This window comes from Ceratosolen solmsi, unplaced genomic scaffold (assembly GCF_000503995.2).
Source record: "Ceratosolen solmsi marchali unplaced genomic scaffold, CerSol_1.0 scaffold17, whole genome shotgun sequence".
Classification (NCBI taxonomy): Eukaryota; Metazoa; Arthropoda; class Insecta; order Hymenoptera; family Agaonidae; genus Ceratosolen; species Ceratosolen solmsi.
The window spans coordinates 394,469-413,413 of record NW_011948445.1 but is presented as its reverse complement, the minus strand read 5'-3'; the positions used below and the strand labels follow the sequence as shown (position 1 = coordinate 413,413).

The 18,945-nt window shown below is 21.0% G+C and overlaps 2 protein-coding genes across 2 annotated transcripts; one reads left to right on the top strand and one right to left on the bottom strand.

Moving 5' to 3' along the window:
- Window positions 1–1,384: 1,384 nt before the first annotated feature.
- LOC105366093 (ubiquitin-conjugating enzyme E2 J1) lies at window positions 1,385–3,092 on the bottom strand. Its single transcript, XM_011504410.1, has 5 exons — window positions 2,875–3,092; window positions 2,480–2,685; window positions 2,215–2,405; window positions 1,720–1,837; window positions 1,385–1,664 (listed from the first exon to the last, which is right to left on the bottom strand). The coding sequence occupies exons 1-5, from the start codon at window positions 2,909–2,911 to the stop codon at window positions 1,428–1,430; spliced, it is 789 nt and encodes a 262-aa protein (XP_011502712.1). The 5' UTR covers window positions 2,912–3,092; the 3' UTR covers window positions 1,385–1,427.
- A 7,404-nt stretch (window positions 3,093–10,496) lies between these two features.
- LOC105366140 (venom carboxylesterase-6) lies at window positions 10,497–17,119 on the top strand (the record flags this gene model as incomplete). The annotated part of the gene is given in 10 exon segments (XM_011504468.1): window positions 10,497–10,683; window positions 11,559–11,801; window positions 11,804–11,839; window positions 14,416–14,601; window positions 14,915–15,114; window positions 15,374–15,542; window positions 15,616–15,779; window positions 15,958–16,102; window positions 16,745–16,877; window positions 16,951–17,119. Coding segments are annotated over 10 exon segments (1,632 nt in total), but the record flags the coding sequence as incomplete, so codon positions are not given.
- Between the last annotated feature and the right edge of the window lie 1,826 nt (window positions 17,120–18,945).

Sequence of the window (18,945 nt, the reverse complement as noted above, 5' to 3'; positions counted from 1 at the left end):
TTTATTGCAAATAATAAATTAGAGTTATAATAAATCTTGTAATCCATTTCTGAATAATTATTAACCTCCAGTTTTGTCCTGGCTGAAAGTATTTTTACCAAATAACTTAGAGTGAAATCCAGTACATATACGATGTTGAAACTGAAAAACTTAATAAATGTTGAACTATTAATTGACAAAATAATTTAAAAATAATATTTATAAGTAATATAAATAAAGTTCTATAAAATGTATTTAAGAATTATTATTATAAAACCAAATTTTTTTAAATTTTCATCTTTATTTACAAATATCACTATTTTTGAATATGATTAAATTTGTATTTTTATTTTACAATGACTCAGGAAAATAAAACTAGTTATTTTAAACTACATATTTTATAGTTACTTTCTAATATTTTTCTAACAGCAAAGGCTAAAATAAATACAAGAAAAACTAACACATGAATACATTAAAATTATCATTAGTTTTATTATTCTTTTATATACACTTGTTAAATAATTGAAGCAATAAAAAATTTAATTGACCTTTGAAATATATATTTTAATATTATTTTGACAATTATTTATGATAGTATTTTTATGGTAGATGTTAAATTTTATAGGATTTATATAGAATTGTTTGCAATACTTATAAACAAAGTAATGTATAAACTTTATTTCAATAATTAAACATTTAAATTATGTGTGAAAAATTATATCAGTTTATTTTATTTTTTTCAATTGTGAAACTAAATGCATTACTAGTTAATTTCTTATTCAATTCACATAGTTATCATTTTAATATTTTAATTACAAGATAATATAAATATTTTATAATTATTACTTTTATTTAATGAATAAAACTAACTTGTTAATTAAGTAAAAAAAATTCTATTACTATATAAACTAGAAATTATTTGTTCTTGTTAATTTTTAATATTTTATTGTTTTATTGTTACACAAATTGATATGAAAATATTTTATAAATATGTTCATATTTCGAATATTCATAAAGTTACATTACTGCGCAAGTATACATAAAAAAAGAAGTAAAAAGTTATATACAAATATATAAGGTAATATAAAATATTAATTTATTTGCAGCATTAAACAATAACTAAATCTTAAAGTATAAATATTAAAAATTTGAAGTTGTTAAATTTTATTAATTATTTGTAACTTTAAATTACATTTTTTTCTTATAATGTAAAATTTAATGTATAAATTTATAGAAGATCTCGCATTAGATAGGATATATTTTATTATTTAATATACATTTTTGAGGAACCTATGTTGTATGTATATGCTATATTAATGTTATATTAAATTATGTAAATATTCAATAGAATAATAATCAGTTAATATTTATTTATAAATTTACTTACATTTATTAAGATTTCCCTTATCTAACACTGTAATTATTTTTGGCATTAATAAATAGATTTATTACAGTAAAAATAATCTTCTAATAAGTAGCAGTATTATTGCGAATATTAAGATTGCAATTAATAAACTCCAAAGAAAATCTTTAGAGTATGATATAACTTCTATTGGTGGATTTAAAATTTCAGGTTCATTTTCTGCATTTAAATTATTGATATTGTTTCTATGCCTTAATTCATTTTCTTCAACAATATCAGCATTTGATAAATAAGGCATATCTTGTGATATTGATACATCACCCTGTAATATTTTATATTTACATAAAATTTTGTTTTTACAATTTAAAAATTCTCACCTTCAAAGAAATTGTATTTAACATGTGCTGTTCTTCTTCTGTTATTGGTTTTTTAACTTTATTATATGATAATAAATCTGCTATTTTACCACAACTATCACAATACCAATTTAATGATCTATAAATAAAACCTCAAATTAATATATATTTTAAATTAATTACATTATAAAAAATATCATAAATATACTTCTTGTGTATTTAATAATTTAAATATACAATAATGTAAACAACTATCAAATAAATTTTTATTAACCACTTGAAGAATATTGATTTATATTTTTATATTTTTACATACATTGATTGATTGAAAATACCAAATAAAACTGTTTTCTTGTAAAATGAAATTAAGTAGAAAATGTATATTAAAATAAATTATTATTATTATAAAAATGAAAAGAAGAATTTTAATAATTTAAACTTTTATTTTCTTACATATATAAATAACCTCATGTTCTTAATATTAAATTAATACAAACTTTTTATTATTATAATTACTTTTTGGAAAGCTGCTGTCGCTCTATAGGGCTGTAATCTAAAGAACCTACTGTTCCATTTCCAGGTGTAGGCATGAATGCTATTAGAGCTAATAAAGCTGTTCGTATACTCCATGATGGCTGCCATGTTTCTGGATGATGACCAGATATACTTAAACAAATCTTTTTCTTTATTTCAAATCGACCATTAGGCTATAATAAATATAAATCTTATAGAATGAATCCAAAAACTGTTTTAAAAATATACTTAAGAATATATTTTTAACCGTTAAGAGAATAATATTAGGTGGTTTCATAGGATATTCAGGAGGCAATAAAATTTTTCCATGATAAATACCACCCTCAAAATCTGTTGATGGTGGTCCTTGAACAGTAAAATGCCATTCAAACAGATTTTCTTCTAATGGATAAGCATAATACTCGTCGGTTGCATCATGTAATTCTTTTGCTTCTCTCATTAACCTCTTTACAGCTATAATAAATGTTTTAATTAACAAAAAACGTATATGATAAATAAAGTTAGTAATAAAATAAATTGAAGTATGTATTTATTATTTACTTTGAAATAAATTAATTTGAGCAAAGTAATACAATGAAAAGTATAAAATTTTACTTAATATAAAATTTATTGTACATATGTATAAATGTACAATAGTCTTACCTGGACTTTTGGCATTATACTTTCCTTCAAAAGACATAATATAAAAAGCAAGTTTTAAATATCCAGATGTTAACGAAAGTAAAAATATAAATTATCAGATGTTGAATGATGTATTACTTATTTGGGCAGTACTGATTAAGGGGTTATACACGTTCAGAAATTTGAAAAAAATTGATTTTTCAAAAATAACATTTTCTTAAAATATCTTTAAAATATTTTCTCAAATATTTAAATTAAACTAAAATTTCTTGATATAGAGGTTTACATGTAAATATTTTCAGTACTCTGGGAACTATATCTTACCCAAATTAAAAAAAATCGTTTGTTTGTCGCGTATCTATTTTTGAAATTTTCCTTTATGTAAATACAATATGTATGATGGCATACAAACACATATATTTATAAAATATACAAGTTATATATATATAAATGTAAAGGTTATAGATAAAGTAATTAATTGAAAGTAATTTGATGATGGATAAAGATGATGGAGGCGAGCCAATTTCAAACGTTCGTCAAAACAACATTAAATAATCCATTAGAAGACAGTACATTAGAAAATATAAAACTGCTTTTATTTAAAGTAAATTAACTTTCAATACACTTTCAAACTTTATAAAGTTTCAGCGATGTGAAAAATATATTTGAAACTGAATATTTATGGTTTAGATATTAAATTACAATTCTTTATAATTTTTGTGTATTCCAGTACTTTATTTAATTTAATAAAAAATGTGTGCATTAATAAATGGAGGCATTCTTACATTAATGTAAGAATAATAACCGGATTATTACATTAAAATTTTTTGGATTTTTGAAAATAAAATTCAACCAAAATAAAAAATGTAATTAATTATATAAATCATTTGAAGAGATGATTGCGTGCAATTGTAAAAAATAAGATTCTTATTTAGTGTTATTTTCAAAATATAGAAATAATTATTGATACTCATATATTTTTATATTGACAATAGAAAATGTACCGAACCAGATATGATAATTCGGTAAAATAGAAATAAATATCATTATCAAAGTATTAGAACATTAAGTAACATCCATAACGTATGTAAATAAATCAATTTGATATGATGACCAATTTGATAAGTTCGTACTAGAATTATAAATCCTTTCTGTAATACTGTTTGTTAATATTAATAACAAATAGTATAGTGTATATTTACAACAATAGTCTTTTATCTGAATATAAGAAACACAAGTATGTCATGAAAATCGGACACTCCCGCTTATATATATATATTTATATAATTGATAAGGTAAACTTATTGAATAATTATATATAATAATGATCAAATAATAAAATGATCAAACTGATTGATTTGTTTACCTTGAACTGATCAATAGTGTAATTAATAGTAAACAAAGACAAACAAACAATTATTTCTTTTATTATACTATAATGAATAATACTGTAGGATGTATTGGAAGTATTACAATTTCTTTATGAAAATTAAAAAAAGTCAAATTGCGATAACAATGTAAAGGGAATTTATACAAAATAATAACAAAAACGACAATCAATTTCTTTTCAGAATTATTTTAATACATTTATTATTAAACGTACTATTAAAAACGTTTATTATTAAATTAAATACAATTTAAATTGAAATAAAATAATGATTGAATAATAAATTAATCATAGAAGAGTCACACTAGAAATTCTCATAAATTGTCGAGTTTCATTTCAGCTCTTTAATAAACAATTGTTGATCACCTAGTTTATAAATTATAAGAATAAATTGTATAATAACATTTCAGTAAATATATGACAGTACTAGATATGTAAATATTTCAATCTATAGTAATATCATTAAGAAATCGGGAGAAACCTAAGTATATATCGTTGTAAAATTTCATTAAACAAAAATCTGAATACAGAATTGATAAAATCTTTTTTAATTAATACATCTTACTTTATTTAAATAACAATATAATAATATTGTGGGTATAATTAATTAGTATTAATTTATTATTTTCTAATGCTTGATTGCAATGTGGACATATTACATTACATTACAGTAAATTTGAAATGCTAGTTATTTCACCTTTAGGTTGTTCGCATAAATCAGGCTATTTTAGAAAACATACTCAAATGTAATGTAGTAAAAGTAAACATATATATTATGTAATAAATTGATCCATTACTTATTCAAAAAGTTAAATATAAAAACACAAAACTATGAGTCTAATGATCTTCAAAAATAAAATAAAAAGAATCAAATTATATAATTTTCATATATAATTCTAATAATTATTATGTACTAATGAAATCTAATATTTATTCTATTAAAAATTCATGAAATGTGTATTATATTCGAACTTATGTCTCGGTTTTTCTAAAATAAATACACGATAAAATACTAGATGTCTTAATTCACCGGGTAATTAAACTATCTCTTAATCTTTGTAATATATTTTGTAATATAGTTTGATATTTACACAATACTTTATTTCTTAATATATATATCCATTTAATTTATAAGCGAATAAAAAACCAATTGATTCTATTTAGTACAGTTATTTATATATTGCGTACAAATTCATTTTTACACACAGGGGCGGAAATGTAACGAGACAATAATCATAGTAAATTCTAAAATTTATTTAAAATGTTTCTATTACCAAATTTCTAACTAAAAATAAATAAAAATATATAAGATCGTTATGATTCTAAATATAATTGCAATGACAGTTTAATTTTAATATAGTAAAAAATTGTAATAAATATCACAAAATAACGACGAATTAAAAAATATACTTAATAAATTTCTTCCGTAACAGAATTTTAATTAAAATATCCACTCATCCTTAACTTTTATTATTTTTATATGTCGATTAGTGTGTAAAGTCATATTTTTTCCTGGCCAATTATACTATAAATTATAAATTTATATTTTGATAAAATGATACTGTTTGAGAATGAAAGACTCTCTTTTTTAATGCAATAAAACATCTGGCAAGTAACATCGTGAAAATTGTATTTAAGACTTCAAAACTTTCCTGCTCATAATTATTTAGCACTAGTGTCATAAAACATCTAGAAAACTCTAGTGAAACGTGCTCATGCTCCCAATGCAGTAGAACATGAGTTTATTGCCGGGAGAACCTAATGGGTTTATTGCCGGGGGATTTAAGAAGGGACAACGTAATGTACCTTCACTTATTCTTTTCTAACCCTTCACACACAATTGAAGGATAAGTCACGACTTACTCCCACGGAGGAGGACCGGAGAGACAAGTCGTTTAGCTGAGTTTAATAGAAGTTCTTTCTAAGATTGTGAATTAGTATACAGTTGAAATTGATCTCATCAAGACTAGATTGCATAAGACCAGACCACTTGTAATCTCACTTGGAGACAAGGAAAGAACTTAAGAGCTGCAATTATTACAAGGGAACTTCACATCAAACCAACGAAGAATGACTGGAAAATTCACGATACACTGCAAGTAAGTCCTTACAGCTAGTACTGATTCTTGATTTCTCGGCTTACGTAGAAAACGGACGGATTAAGGTCCGACTACCGAAGCTTCCCAGACATACTCTAGGAAAAGACCAGCTACAGACGCCACATTGGCTTTTCAATTCCTCCAACGATAAGTTGTGCTCGCCACAGGTGGCGCACAGCTTCGCATAACCTCTTTTAGGCTTTTATACGACCCATATTTAGAGGCAACTGCACACGTGTTAAGTTGAAACACAATAATATTGTAGTGTTCGATCAGAGCACTACAATAACCATAACCTCAAAGTGATAATATTCAATAGATTACAACCTACTTCTTTTTACAGTAAATCATAATCTCACCAGTTATATGCCGAGAATAAGAAATTGATCATCTTCTAGTTCTCAAATAAAAGGGTATATCTCAACGCCACAAGATTATTAAGAAATATAAAGGTCATTTGTAATTTCACCATGGTTAATGATTCCCACTTGGAAATAAAGTAAAATAAATGAAATAAACAGCAATAATAAAGATATGTGTTAATTATTGAATCGGCGCATTAACCCTTTACTTGCCCAGCAATCCCACACAACATCTAGTGGGTTTTTTGTTCTAAGTTGATTTTTGCACGTTTGGCTGACGAGTCAGATTTGTGGAATTATTTTCTGAACAGATGCATACACAAAAATTATTAACAATCAATCTACTTTATCGAAATTATAATTATCAATATTAAAAAAATAACAGTTTATTTTTTATTTACTTAAAATTTTCTGCTTGAGTTTTACTATAATATAAATTTTTTTTTTCTTACAATTAATTGTATATTATTATTCATAAAAAAATACGTTTCAAACTGTAAGTTTAAGGATTCTTTTACAATTTTAATTGTAAAAAAATATGTTTTCAATATTCTTTAAATATATAATAATAATAATATTTAAATAATAATATAATTGTATAGTTATAATAAATATTGTAACTAAAGCTATTTAACAATTATCCTGAATTGAAATTGATATTAATTTTAAATCTGTGCTTAAACTAATTTTTAATCCATAAATCTCATTTGAGTAGTCGTCTGAAGGAAGATAAAATTAACACTGACATATATTATTGATATGATATTGGTGCATACATAATTTATTGATATTTTTATTTTCTTGATAAAATAAGCTAAAACGAAATAAATGTTCTTCTATTAATTAATAATATGTGTATAATATATTTTATTTTCAAAATTAAAAATTGAAATATTAATTGATATAAAAATATATATAAAATTTTTGCAACAATTAAATCATTGATTAAAAACCATATACATTCTTATGTTATATAAAAATAAAACTGAAAACTAATTACAAAAATAGACTAAATAAAGAATGTTTTTTTAATATAATATTAGAATCATAAAGTAAATAGAAAATTCTTTATTTTATTTTTTATTTTTTATGAAATATAATGAATATGTAATTAGTAATGATAACATGTACATAGTGTATTTGATGCTAAGAAATTATATTTAATCGATTTAGTTAAAATATTTATCTGTCTTTATCTTTTATTCATTCCCTATAACTAAAATAATTAAAGATACTTCCGTAAACAGCACATAATACAATATTAGCAGTTGCAGTCTCATTCTGAATTTTTTGAAACTGATTGTATTATTTTTTAATCATTTGAGTATTTACAATATTTACAATATATATATATATTTTTTTTTAATTATTTTATTTATAAGTACAAAACTAACAATTACAATTACAAAAATGTTTTGTTTTTTTAATGAATATGTAAAAAAAATTATAATAAATGAATGAATAAAAGCTCTTGATAAAAACAACTGTGAAAATTAAAAAATTTGTGTTTCTTTATATTTTTCTATACTCTTACATCGTATTTATATTATGGGTTTTTAAATTAATGAATATGAGTGGAGTAACCACACAAAAAAATACTTACCATGCCGGTATTTGTTATTAAATTTAAATAATATTAATTTCAAATTTGCATGTAGAAAAATAAAACTATTTTGTTGTACTTATTATATAAAAATAAAATTTATATATTTATTGATTACAAGAATTTTATATTTATTACAATTTTATACATAAAAATCTTAAGATATATTCATATTAAAATATATAATTTTATAAATGTATTAAATCTAATAATATAATCGTAACATTCAAATATTGCTGTTGGATAACTAAGCAATACAATATTGTGCAATGCAAATCCTTTCTACGTAATCTATGCACTATATTATTTGAATTCAAATGAACAGTAGATTTTCAAATAATTTAACAAATTCTTTGCTTAAACAATTAATGTATATTTATATATGACGACTATATCAATTCAGTTATACAATAGCTCCAATATCTTAATGTAAAATAATCACTCAAAAATAATAACATACGTTGATGTACATGATATACATAATCAATATTTACACAGAATCTTAGTGAAAGTGATTTGTCATTGTAGTTATGACCATGTGTATGTATAATTAATTAAAATATATTCTTAGAAAAACTATGTAAAGCATGACTAAATTCAACGGTAATAAATATGAAATTTTATTAATTAAAAATAGTTTAAATAAATATAGTTATAATATAAATAAGTTTAAATATTTTGTAATAAATTAAATGAAATATATATATTAAAATTAAATATTTGTACACTTAAAAAATCGAAATTAATATGAGTAACTAATGAAATTTTACGTCCATTCTTAAGATTGTTCTTATATATTTATTTTCAATAAGGTAATCTATAAATTAAATTTTCAGAAAAATTTTTTAAAATTGTATTTATAATTAAAAATCATTGTTTTTAAGTTCCTCTTTATATATATTTTTATTTTGTATCTTTCTTAATTTGATCTTTAATTTCACGTTTATAGAAAAGAACTACATAAAATGAATAGTACAATTTAAAATTTTTTTAAAATTTCCAGGCAAAATAATGTAAGTTTAAATAAATAAAACTAATTAGATATTATCTAAATTTATTTAAATGTTTATATATATATGTTATACCGAGTTTTATTTTAATTACTTCTAAAGTTATATATATTTCATTATACCTAATGAACAATCAAGTTCTATCAAAGTAGTACATTTGCTTTACTTTTTTACTTCAATTTTAACTTTTAGTTTTATTATAAGCTTTACATAAATTTATTTCACTTTCCAAATAATTAAACTAGAATTTGTAATCATAATATATATTTGAATAAGCGGACTCTTTTTTATAAAAAAATATTGTTTTAATTATATTTTGCAATATGGATTTATCTTTTGAGTGTCTTCGCTCATAATACTAGAACAAAATTAATGAAATAATAATGAAAATATAGATAATTATAAAGAATTGAAAGTTTTTCAATTTTTATGACTATTCCTAAAAAAAAGATACTCCCATATTAATTATTCTATACTGCTATTCTATTCTATTATATTTTTTTTCTACTCTAAAAGAAATTCTTACGCGACAATTATATTTAGTTTTGAATATTTTCATTCAAATTTGTTATTTATGCTTAACATCGATTAAAAATATTTCTGTTAATTTTACTAAAACATTTTTATACAACTTTAATATATTTTTATTGGTAATTCATAGTAAAATTAACATGTTATAGTAATTGTGAAAACAGCCTTCTATTTTTTTTTATTTATAATTATTCCTTATTTATAGTTATTAACATTAACTAGAAACCTTAACAATTAAATATTTATCAATGATATTTTCAATATTAATATTAAAATTGAAGTATTATTTTAAATATTTTTTTACGCCAAGTTATATATATTTGATTACAGCATGGAGTCTATAAATTTATATTTACTTTATTTAATATCTTTACAACGAGAAGTAACATATTTAATATAAATTATAGGGTAGATTCTTATTCTCAAATTTCACAGATATTGTCTCATCATCGATGTTGATCGCTAGAGAATTAAGTAATTACATAATATAGATTTCGATTGAGTGAGTATTTTGCTCGTGAAATAATGCTTGCCAGGTATTATTGCATAATACTGAACTGAAGGATCATTTAGCTCTTGCGTATTACTAGAATTATGCTTTGACTATAAAAGTACAAAATATATGTAATATTAACAGATTTATAAGATACAATGTGGATGCTTTCAGTGTTATTATGTGCTTCCGTACTTAAGGTACTATATTGTCAAGATATTATAATAAACATAACTCAAGGAAATTTGAAGGGCATTAAAAGTACTACAGTTTAGAATGCTAAGCCATATTTTAGTTTTAAAGGTATTCCTTATGCCAAGCCACCAATCAAATTTGATGTGAGTGGTAAACAATATTAATAATTTATTAATAAATAATAATTGAATTTGTATACATTATTACTTAATTTGTTCATGTAAACATTCTTTCATAAAAACATAATTATAATAATTAATTTTTAAATATTGTCTTAATTTTCAATAAATAAAAATAAAATTCCATCTCTTTTAATTATTTAAGTTCATTACTAATTTCATCAAGAAATATAACGTTTTATTATTAATATTTGAATTATAATTGCTTTATGTTTAATATGAATATACAATAATATAATCTATCAATTTATTGTTCCTTTTAATTTTTTTTTTATGTAATTTTTTAAATTTGTCATATTTGTCTAATAGTTATTTTCAATCGTTCTCTTATATGTAGAGTCGAAATTTTTTTATTTTTCCATTCGCTATTTGTTTCATTTCTATCAATATATTCATGATAATTTTTTATCGTAATTTACAATATTTAATTCTAATCTATTTATAATATTTTATTTTTATAATTTTGTGTTTTTGATTATGTGTTATATTATCACATAGATAAAACTATATCTATACATTGTATTAATTATATTATTTATTGTAAAAATACTTGAATATATAGTTAACTTTATTTTATTTTCATACAACAGTTTTATTCTATATTTAATTTAAAACATGTGCTTTTTTGTATATTTAATATGCATTTCATTTTTGAATACAATTAAATCAATTTTTTCTGTTTCATATCCCTTTTAATAAATATGAATAATCAACAAACTAAATGAATATTAATTAATTTAATGATTTAACTAAACACTTAATAATTCTCAAAATGGTAAATAATTTATTGTAGTTTTATATTATTAATTTAATGACAATATTTATTTTTTATTTAATAGGCTCCAGTATCACCAGATTCTTGGACTGGCGTACTAGATGCAACGCAACATAGATCGACATGTGCATTTTTCTGTATAATAAAGAAAAGAGTTGTTGGTGGTGAGGACTGTCTTTATTTAAATGTTTACACACCTAATATCAATATAAGTACAAAAGGAGCCGTTATGGTATTTTTTCATCCGGGGGGTTTTAATTCTGGATCTGGTGATGATGACATTTACGGTCCTGATTTTCTTATTGAGCAAGATATTGTGTAGTAACATTTAATTCAAGAATAGGGGTTACTGGTAAATTTTTTATTGCCTATTTATAATTGCATATTGTTTAAATTAAATATTTTATATGAAATAGCATATACAGTATTTATTGAAATTTAATTTATTATTAATAACAAGGAAAACAAAATATAATATTTTACAAAGATTTTTGCTTGTAGTTGTATCATAAAATTATGAGAATTTTTAATAACTAATTTTACATGTAATTAATGATTATAAAAATAATTAATATTAATATTTGTAAGTATGAATTTGTATAATTGCTATTTTTATTTTACAAATTTTTCTCGTTTTTATTTAAACTAAAAACGAATTTCTCAGTTTTTACTTCTTAAATATATTGCAATAACTTGTAACATTCACAAAATTATCGCTTTTATTAGTACTAGATGCATAAATCATACTTTCATGGGTCACTAATGTTAACTATTAAATTCTCATAATACTTTAGCCACATTATTTAGGCACTCATATATGTTACCAGCTGATGTACAATATTTACTGTAGGCATTCTAATTGGCTTCATAATCATTGCAAATTTATTTAGAAATATTTGACAATAATTCGAAAATAAAATAAAACTACTACCAACTAATGAATTTCATGTGTATTTAATACAATTTATTTGTATACAATTAATATATATTAATATATATTTATAATAAATGAAAAATACAAAATAGTTATTAATTTAATTATTTTTTATAGTTTAAAATATTTATGCAATATAAATCATTTATAATTATCTTGAAAATATTAAATAGTTAAACTTTTAGTTAATTGTTACTGGCTCACGTAAAATATATTTTTACCAAAATTTGACGTAAATACAATCTGTTTTTCCAGTAGTTTAGATCATAATTTCAATGTTTCACATAATATTTTACGTAATTACATTATATAATTTCATAAAAAATCATTAAAATTAAGATAATTATTATAAATCAAATGAATACTATAAATAATTATTTATTTATAATTCTAGTGTGACCTACGATTACTGTTCATTCCATTAATTTAAATTTTCCATTAATATCTCGCATTCTTAAATGTCAGTAATAATAACAAAGTAAAGAAATCATGACTAATATTTTGTGACAATATATTTCTTTTCAAACTAATAATAAACTTATGTTGCAAAAAGTAAAATTACTCAGTTTTTGAAATTTCTTGTATTTTTTTTTATTTATTAATAAATTAAAAAGAATTGCCATTCAGTTAATTATTATTTAATTTATATAATCCTTAAACTGTTCTATTTTAAAAGAATTATTATATTATAATAATGAATTATACTTATTATTTAACATAATGGAAATTAATTTTTGTATCTTAAATGTACCTTAAGTATTAGCATATTGTATTAGAGATAGAATCAGCATAATAAATATGTTCAACCTAGTAGGTGAACATAATTTGCAAATTTTATTGCAATAAATATTTAAAATAGACTCTTTTTGTATACTGTGTGTTACATCTCCGATGTAACTTGTATGTATAATTATGTATGATTGTACTTGATGTATGATATGTACGAATTGGATCTAAATTTAGATGTTAGCACCTTTAGTGATACATTTACTAATTACTTTAATAAATTATTATTTACTTTTACTTTTTAATTATGTTTACTTTATTACCTTTTAGAGAGAATTTTTATTTCTAAAATATTTCTAATATGTAATAATTTAAATCTTTATAAACTACGGTATATTATATTACTATTAATAAATATAACATTAAGAATCATAATATTCATTTGATTTCCAATAGAAATCATTAGGTTTATATTTCTCCTAATTTGTTGTTGTTGTTTTTAATTATTACTTATCAAAGAAAATATAAGACGAAACTAAAATTATAAGAAAAAATATAACAGCTAGTAATTTACAATTAAATTCAATAGTCGTATACTTGATTTTTATATTTAAAATAAATAAGTATTAATCCAAGTTATAATATTACTTTATAATATTATTTTTTATTTTGAGACGTTTGGAAGGCAATAAAAAATAGTGTTTCTGGAAATCGTTAAGTATACGGTGATAATGTTATTCAGTGGTTTATATTTTAATAAACTCATTTCAATTATTAACGGTGTCTGATATTATTCATATATTTTGTTTTATAAAACATATTATATCGTTAGTTTCCATTTGAAATTTTACTATACAATGCTTGAATAAATTGAAAATTGGCTAAATTTATAACTTCCAAATGAACTTATTTATTTTAACATAAGTTATTAAGATAAATGTAATTTATTTTAAATTAAAACTAAAAACTTTCAATATTTTCAATAAAAAATAATTCCAAATAATATTCATTTAGTGTATTAAAGTGCGCCAAAAAGATATCAAATACTACATATTCAAGATATCTGTATTATGAAATAGTAATAATTTAAATGATAAAAATAAGCAGTTCTAGTATATTATGTCATAATTCTCACATTATAATATAAATAATTTTTTAAAACTAAAGTTCAGGTTCATATAAAATATGAAGTATGTTAAAAGTTTACTTTAATCAGAAAATTATGTATTTTTACTTATAAAATACAGATCTACAATTTAATTTTATAGGTTTTTTAAGTACTGAAGATGAAAATGCTCCAGGTAATGCCGGATTAAAAGATCAAGTTATGGTATTAAATTGGATCAAGGATAATATTGTAAATTTTGGAGGTTGTCCAAATAAAGTGACTCTTTTTGGTATAAGTTCTGGTTCCGCAGCAGTTCAATTTCATATGTTATCGCCATTATCTCGCGGTAATATTTTAATTATTAATCACAGGGTTAATCAATAAAAAATTAATCCTACTTTAATTATAATACAAATTTATTATAGGATACTAGAATTTGAAAAGGAAGATTTGATATAATTAAATAGAGATTATCGTTTGTAAAATAAATAAATGAGTTCTTTATTTGGACATATAAAATATTAAAAATATTTCCTACAAATTTTAATTATTAAATGATAAAATTCAATATTAACCAAAGGCATACATTTTTAAAATACAAAAATTTGTTAAAAAATGTATTATTATATTTAAAAAATGTATATATCTTAAATTTTAAGATTTATTTAGAGGTGCAATTATGCAGAGTGGATCTGCATTAAATACTTTTGCAATGGAGTACAATCCCAAAGCAATAGCTATTAGATTAGGTGAAATTTTGGGTATTAAAGGTACTAATACAAAGGAATTAGTGAATAAACTAAAAGAATATTCTATTCAAGAACTTATCATTGCAACTGCACAAATTACAAAAAGTTTGGTAAGCTCAAAAATATAGTTTAAAAATTTTTAATGCATTTAATACATATAATATATTATATGATGATGAGAAAATTCATTTTAATATTTTCAATATTCAATTTATTAATAATAAATAATCATATAATTAATTTAATGATACTTTGAATATTTCAAAATAAAACAATTTCAAATGTTTATACTTCAACAAATAAAAGGCATTTTTTAAATTTATTCATAATTTTTAACGATCGGTATTTATTTTCCTTATTTCATGTCAGAATCACATGAATGGGCATATGACTCCATTTGTTCCAGTTATCGAACCTGATGTCGGAAAAGGTATATTTTTAAATAAGGATCCATGGACATCGATAAAAAATAATGATATTGCAGACGTTCCAATTATGATTGGTATTAATTTAAATGACACTGCTTTTATGGCTTCTTGTAAATATTTTTTTTTTATTTTCACAAATAAAAAATGATAACAATAATGATAAATTTTCTTTTATTTATGTAGTATTTTTATCGAATGCAGAATTGATGAATCAGAATTTTGACTTTTTTTGCCGGATGACTTAAATGTTACAAATACAAAAAAAAAAACAAATTAGTGCTACAATTAAAAAATTTTATTTTGATGGAAAACCACTTACTGCTGATTCAGAAATACCCTTCACCATGGTATAGATGCATTTATTATTTTAATTTATTTATATAATTAAAATTTATTTATACTCAAATAAATATTAGAGTAATAGTATAAAATAATTTAACAGCATAAAAATCTTTATATGATAGTAATTTTTATACTGATTACAGATTTTTATTTACTCATAATATTTTAATGCAAATTTTACAGATGACTAGTGATATATTCTTTAATTCTGGTATTCTTATGTCTTCTAAAATAATAGGAAACAGAAACAAATCGCCTATTTACCAATACTTATTTTCATATGAGGCTCCGTTTGGACCAATAAAAAGTTTATTTAATGTAACAAAAGGTAGTTAATTTTCTTTTCAAATATTATTTATGTATATTTTACACTATATTAGTTGCAACAAAATAAAAAAATATTAATTTAAGAGAAAATTATTTTAAATTTAAGTATGAAATGTTAAACCTTATTATTTATATTATACCTTTTTATCAATGATATAATTAACATATTTAATTTTTTCTTAACATTAAAACAATAAAATTATTAGTAATAAGCAAATATATTTAGTAATTTCTAAATTAATGTTTTTTTTACTAATAATTATTTATTTCATTGTCAGAATAATATTTTTATTACAAAAACAATATTAAGTGCTTAATATAATTTAAAAAATTAAAAATTTGCATGTTATCCAAATATTGTGAATGGGATAAAAATAAAATAAATCAATATTGATATTAGAATAAATGATTTTTTTAATTAACACGTTGAAAATGTATAATAATAGTATAATAAAAATCATTTATTTCTATAGTATTGATTTAACTCATTTTTTAAATACAATACCATGTACTGAATTGTATTATTAAGCAATTTAATCAGAAACCATTTTTCATCAAATTAATTAATTAAAGAATATTTTATTTAACATTGTAACGAAATATTTAATTTAAATTATAAATAAACTTTTTACATCAATATTAGGTGTTGTTCATGGTGACGAATTGGGATATATATTTTATGGAAAGTATTTTAATAATACGCCGAAACTTGGGTTAATTAATGAGAAAATGATAAAAATATTAACAAAATTATGGGCAAACTTTGCAAAACAAATGTAAGAAATATATTTTATATAATTTATTTCAAATTTTTATTGTACATTGTAATAAAATTATATAATTATAAAGGAATCCAACGCCAATCTTGGATGATGATATTACAATTATGTGGACTAGTATGGGAATAGATGAAAATTATTTGAATGTTAATTTACCTATGAAAATGGAACATCTTTTCCAGAAAAGAATTAATTTTTGGACTGAAATATATAATAATAAATTAGGCGATTATAAAAAATTATTTAAATAAAATATTTTTTGAGATTTTACTGTACAATTATTCAATAATAATAAAATACTTATTATATATTAGTATTTTTTAAATACTTTCCAAATAAACATTATGAATCCTGATATAAATTTATTTATTATTTTAATTTTATTCTATAATAATATATTTAAAAACAAAATTTATTTTATATCGATATAAATATTTTTATAGTTGAAACTAACTTATTTATGATATATATGAAAACGTAAAACAGATACATGTCAGATCAGAGAAATAATTCAGAAATTAACTAGTGATAAAGATTATTAATAAATATAATCAAAGTATTTTTATTATATTCAATTTTTTTCATTCAAATAAGAATATCATCATATTACTAGCTAATGATAATCTATCACGATTACATATGATTACATATTATGCAATGAGCATATAATGCAAGTTGTTATAACACATAAAACACTTTTCAGTATACGTTAAATTTAAACAGCTATAGTTCTTGTGATTATTCCTTAATTTTTTAACAAATTCGAAGTGAATATTAGATAATTAATGTTACATATTAATAATAATAGATAATTTAATATTTGAAATTTTATTAGGAATATTAGAAAAGTTTTTTAAATAAAGATTCAATAGTACACCCGGATAACAAAATTTATAAAAATTATAAATAAAGATAAAAAATATTTGACTATAATAAAAATATTTACTATGGAACATATGTATATTTTTTGTAAATTTAATTTGTAATGTCCAATGCCTTTGAAAACAGTGCTTTTGAGAAGGTGAATTTTACAAATGTGTATTATAAAATTTTGGTCAATTTAGAAATATAATTTAAAGAAATGTATAGTTTATTATTATGTGAATAGTTAAATTGATTAATGTTCTTGCCAGATTAACACACGTATATTTCTTTTTTTTCTAGTGGAATCATTAAAGTGTGATCAAATTGTTAATTTAAATAAAATTGAAATTTATTTACATTTTCTATATTGTAGTTATACAATATAAGATTTTTATTTGCCTTTTTAATGCATCTACACGTTAATTAATTTTCTCGATTTTATATTAGTCTATAAAAGTTTTGAATTTTCGACTTTAATATTAAATAATTGTATTATAAATAAAATTGAATTGTTCAAGCAATAGAAAGTAGTTTTTATTCTATTAGAATAACATCTCGTTGATTTAAAGTTTAATGTATGCGATTAGTAGTTTATGCAAATTAATTAACGTAAAACACAGATCATAGTAAAAAATTTAACATTCCTAAAATGCATAAATAAAAGCGAAATTCTATGAATTTTAAAGCTTGAAAAAATTATTGTTTAGTATTGTATTAATTTGATGTTTCATTTTCGTTTTGATATTATTAGGATTACCATTTTAGTGTCTTACATTAAAAAAACCTTGTGAATAAAAATATTTATTAAGGTCTTTATTTCTAGTATGGATTAATATGATTGCTTTAGAGTAAAGGTTTGTCAAAATAAAACTTTCTTATATATATGTGTATGTGTGAATGTCTATTGGGGAAGAGTAAAGAATAAAAATTTATATACTTCATGATAAAATTTGTAAAAGTTAATAAATAATTTTCTGTTAAAAAAGAGTGTCTGCAATTCTTAACGTAAATAAGGGAAACAATCTATGGCGATCTTCCAAAGAGAGAAATCTGTCGGAAAGATTAAGAAATAATTTTAAATTAATTGCATTTTTTATTCATTTTCATTCCTCACATGTATTATAAGGAAATTATATTAAAATCATATGATAAATTTAACTATTTATACTGTGTGTACTTTGATATTTGAAAATTAACAAAA

What these genes read in the sequence shown, in the direction of transcription:
- LOC105366093 (XM_011504410.1), bottom strand. Translation starts at nt 2,911, where the DNA reads ATGTCTTTTGAAGGAAAGTATAATGCCAAAAGTCCAG. An exon ending in CGACAGCAGCTTTCCAAAAA is followed by an intron (nt 1,838 to 2,214) that starts GTAATTATAATA and finishes TTTTATTTATAG; the next exon opens with ATCATTAAATTGGTATTGTG. An exon ending in TAAATACAATTTCTTTGAAG is followed by an intron (nt 1,665 to 1,719) that starts GTGAGAATTTTT and finishes AAAATATTACAG; the next exon opens with GGTGATGTATCAATATCACA.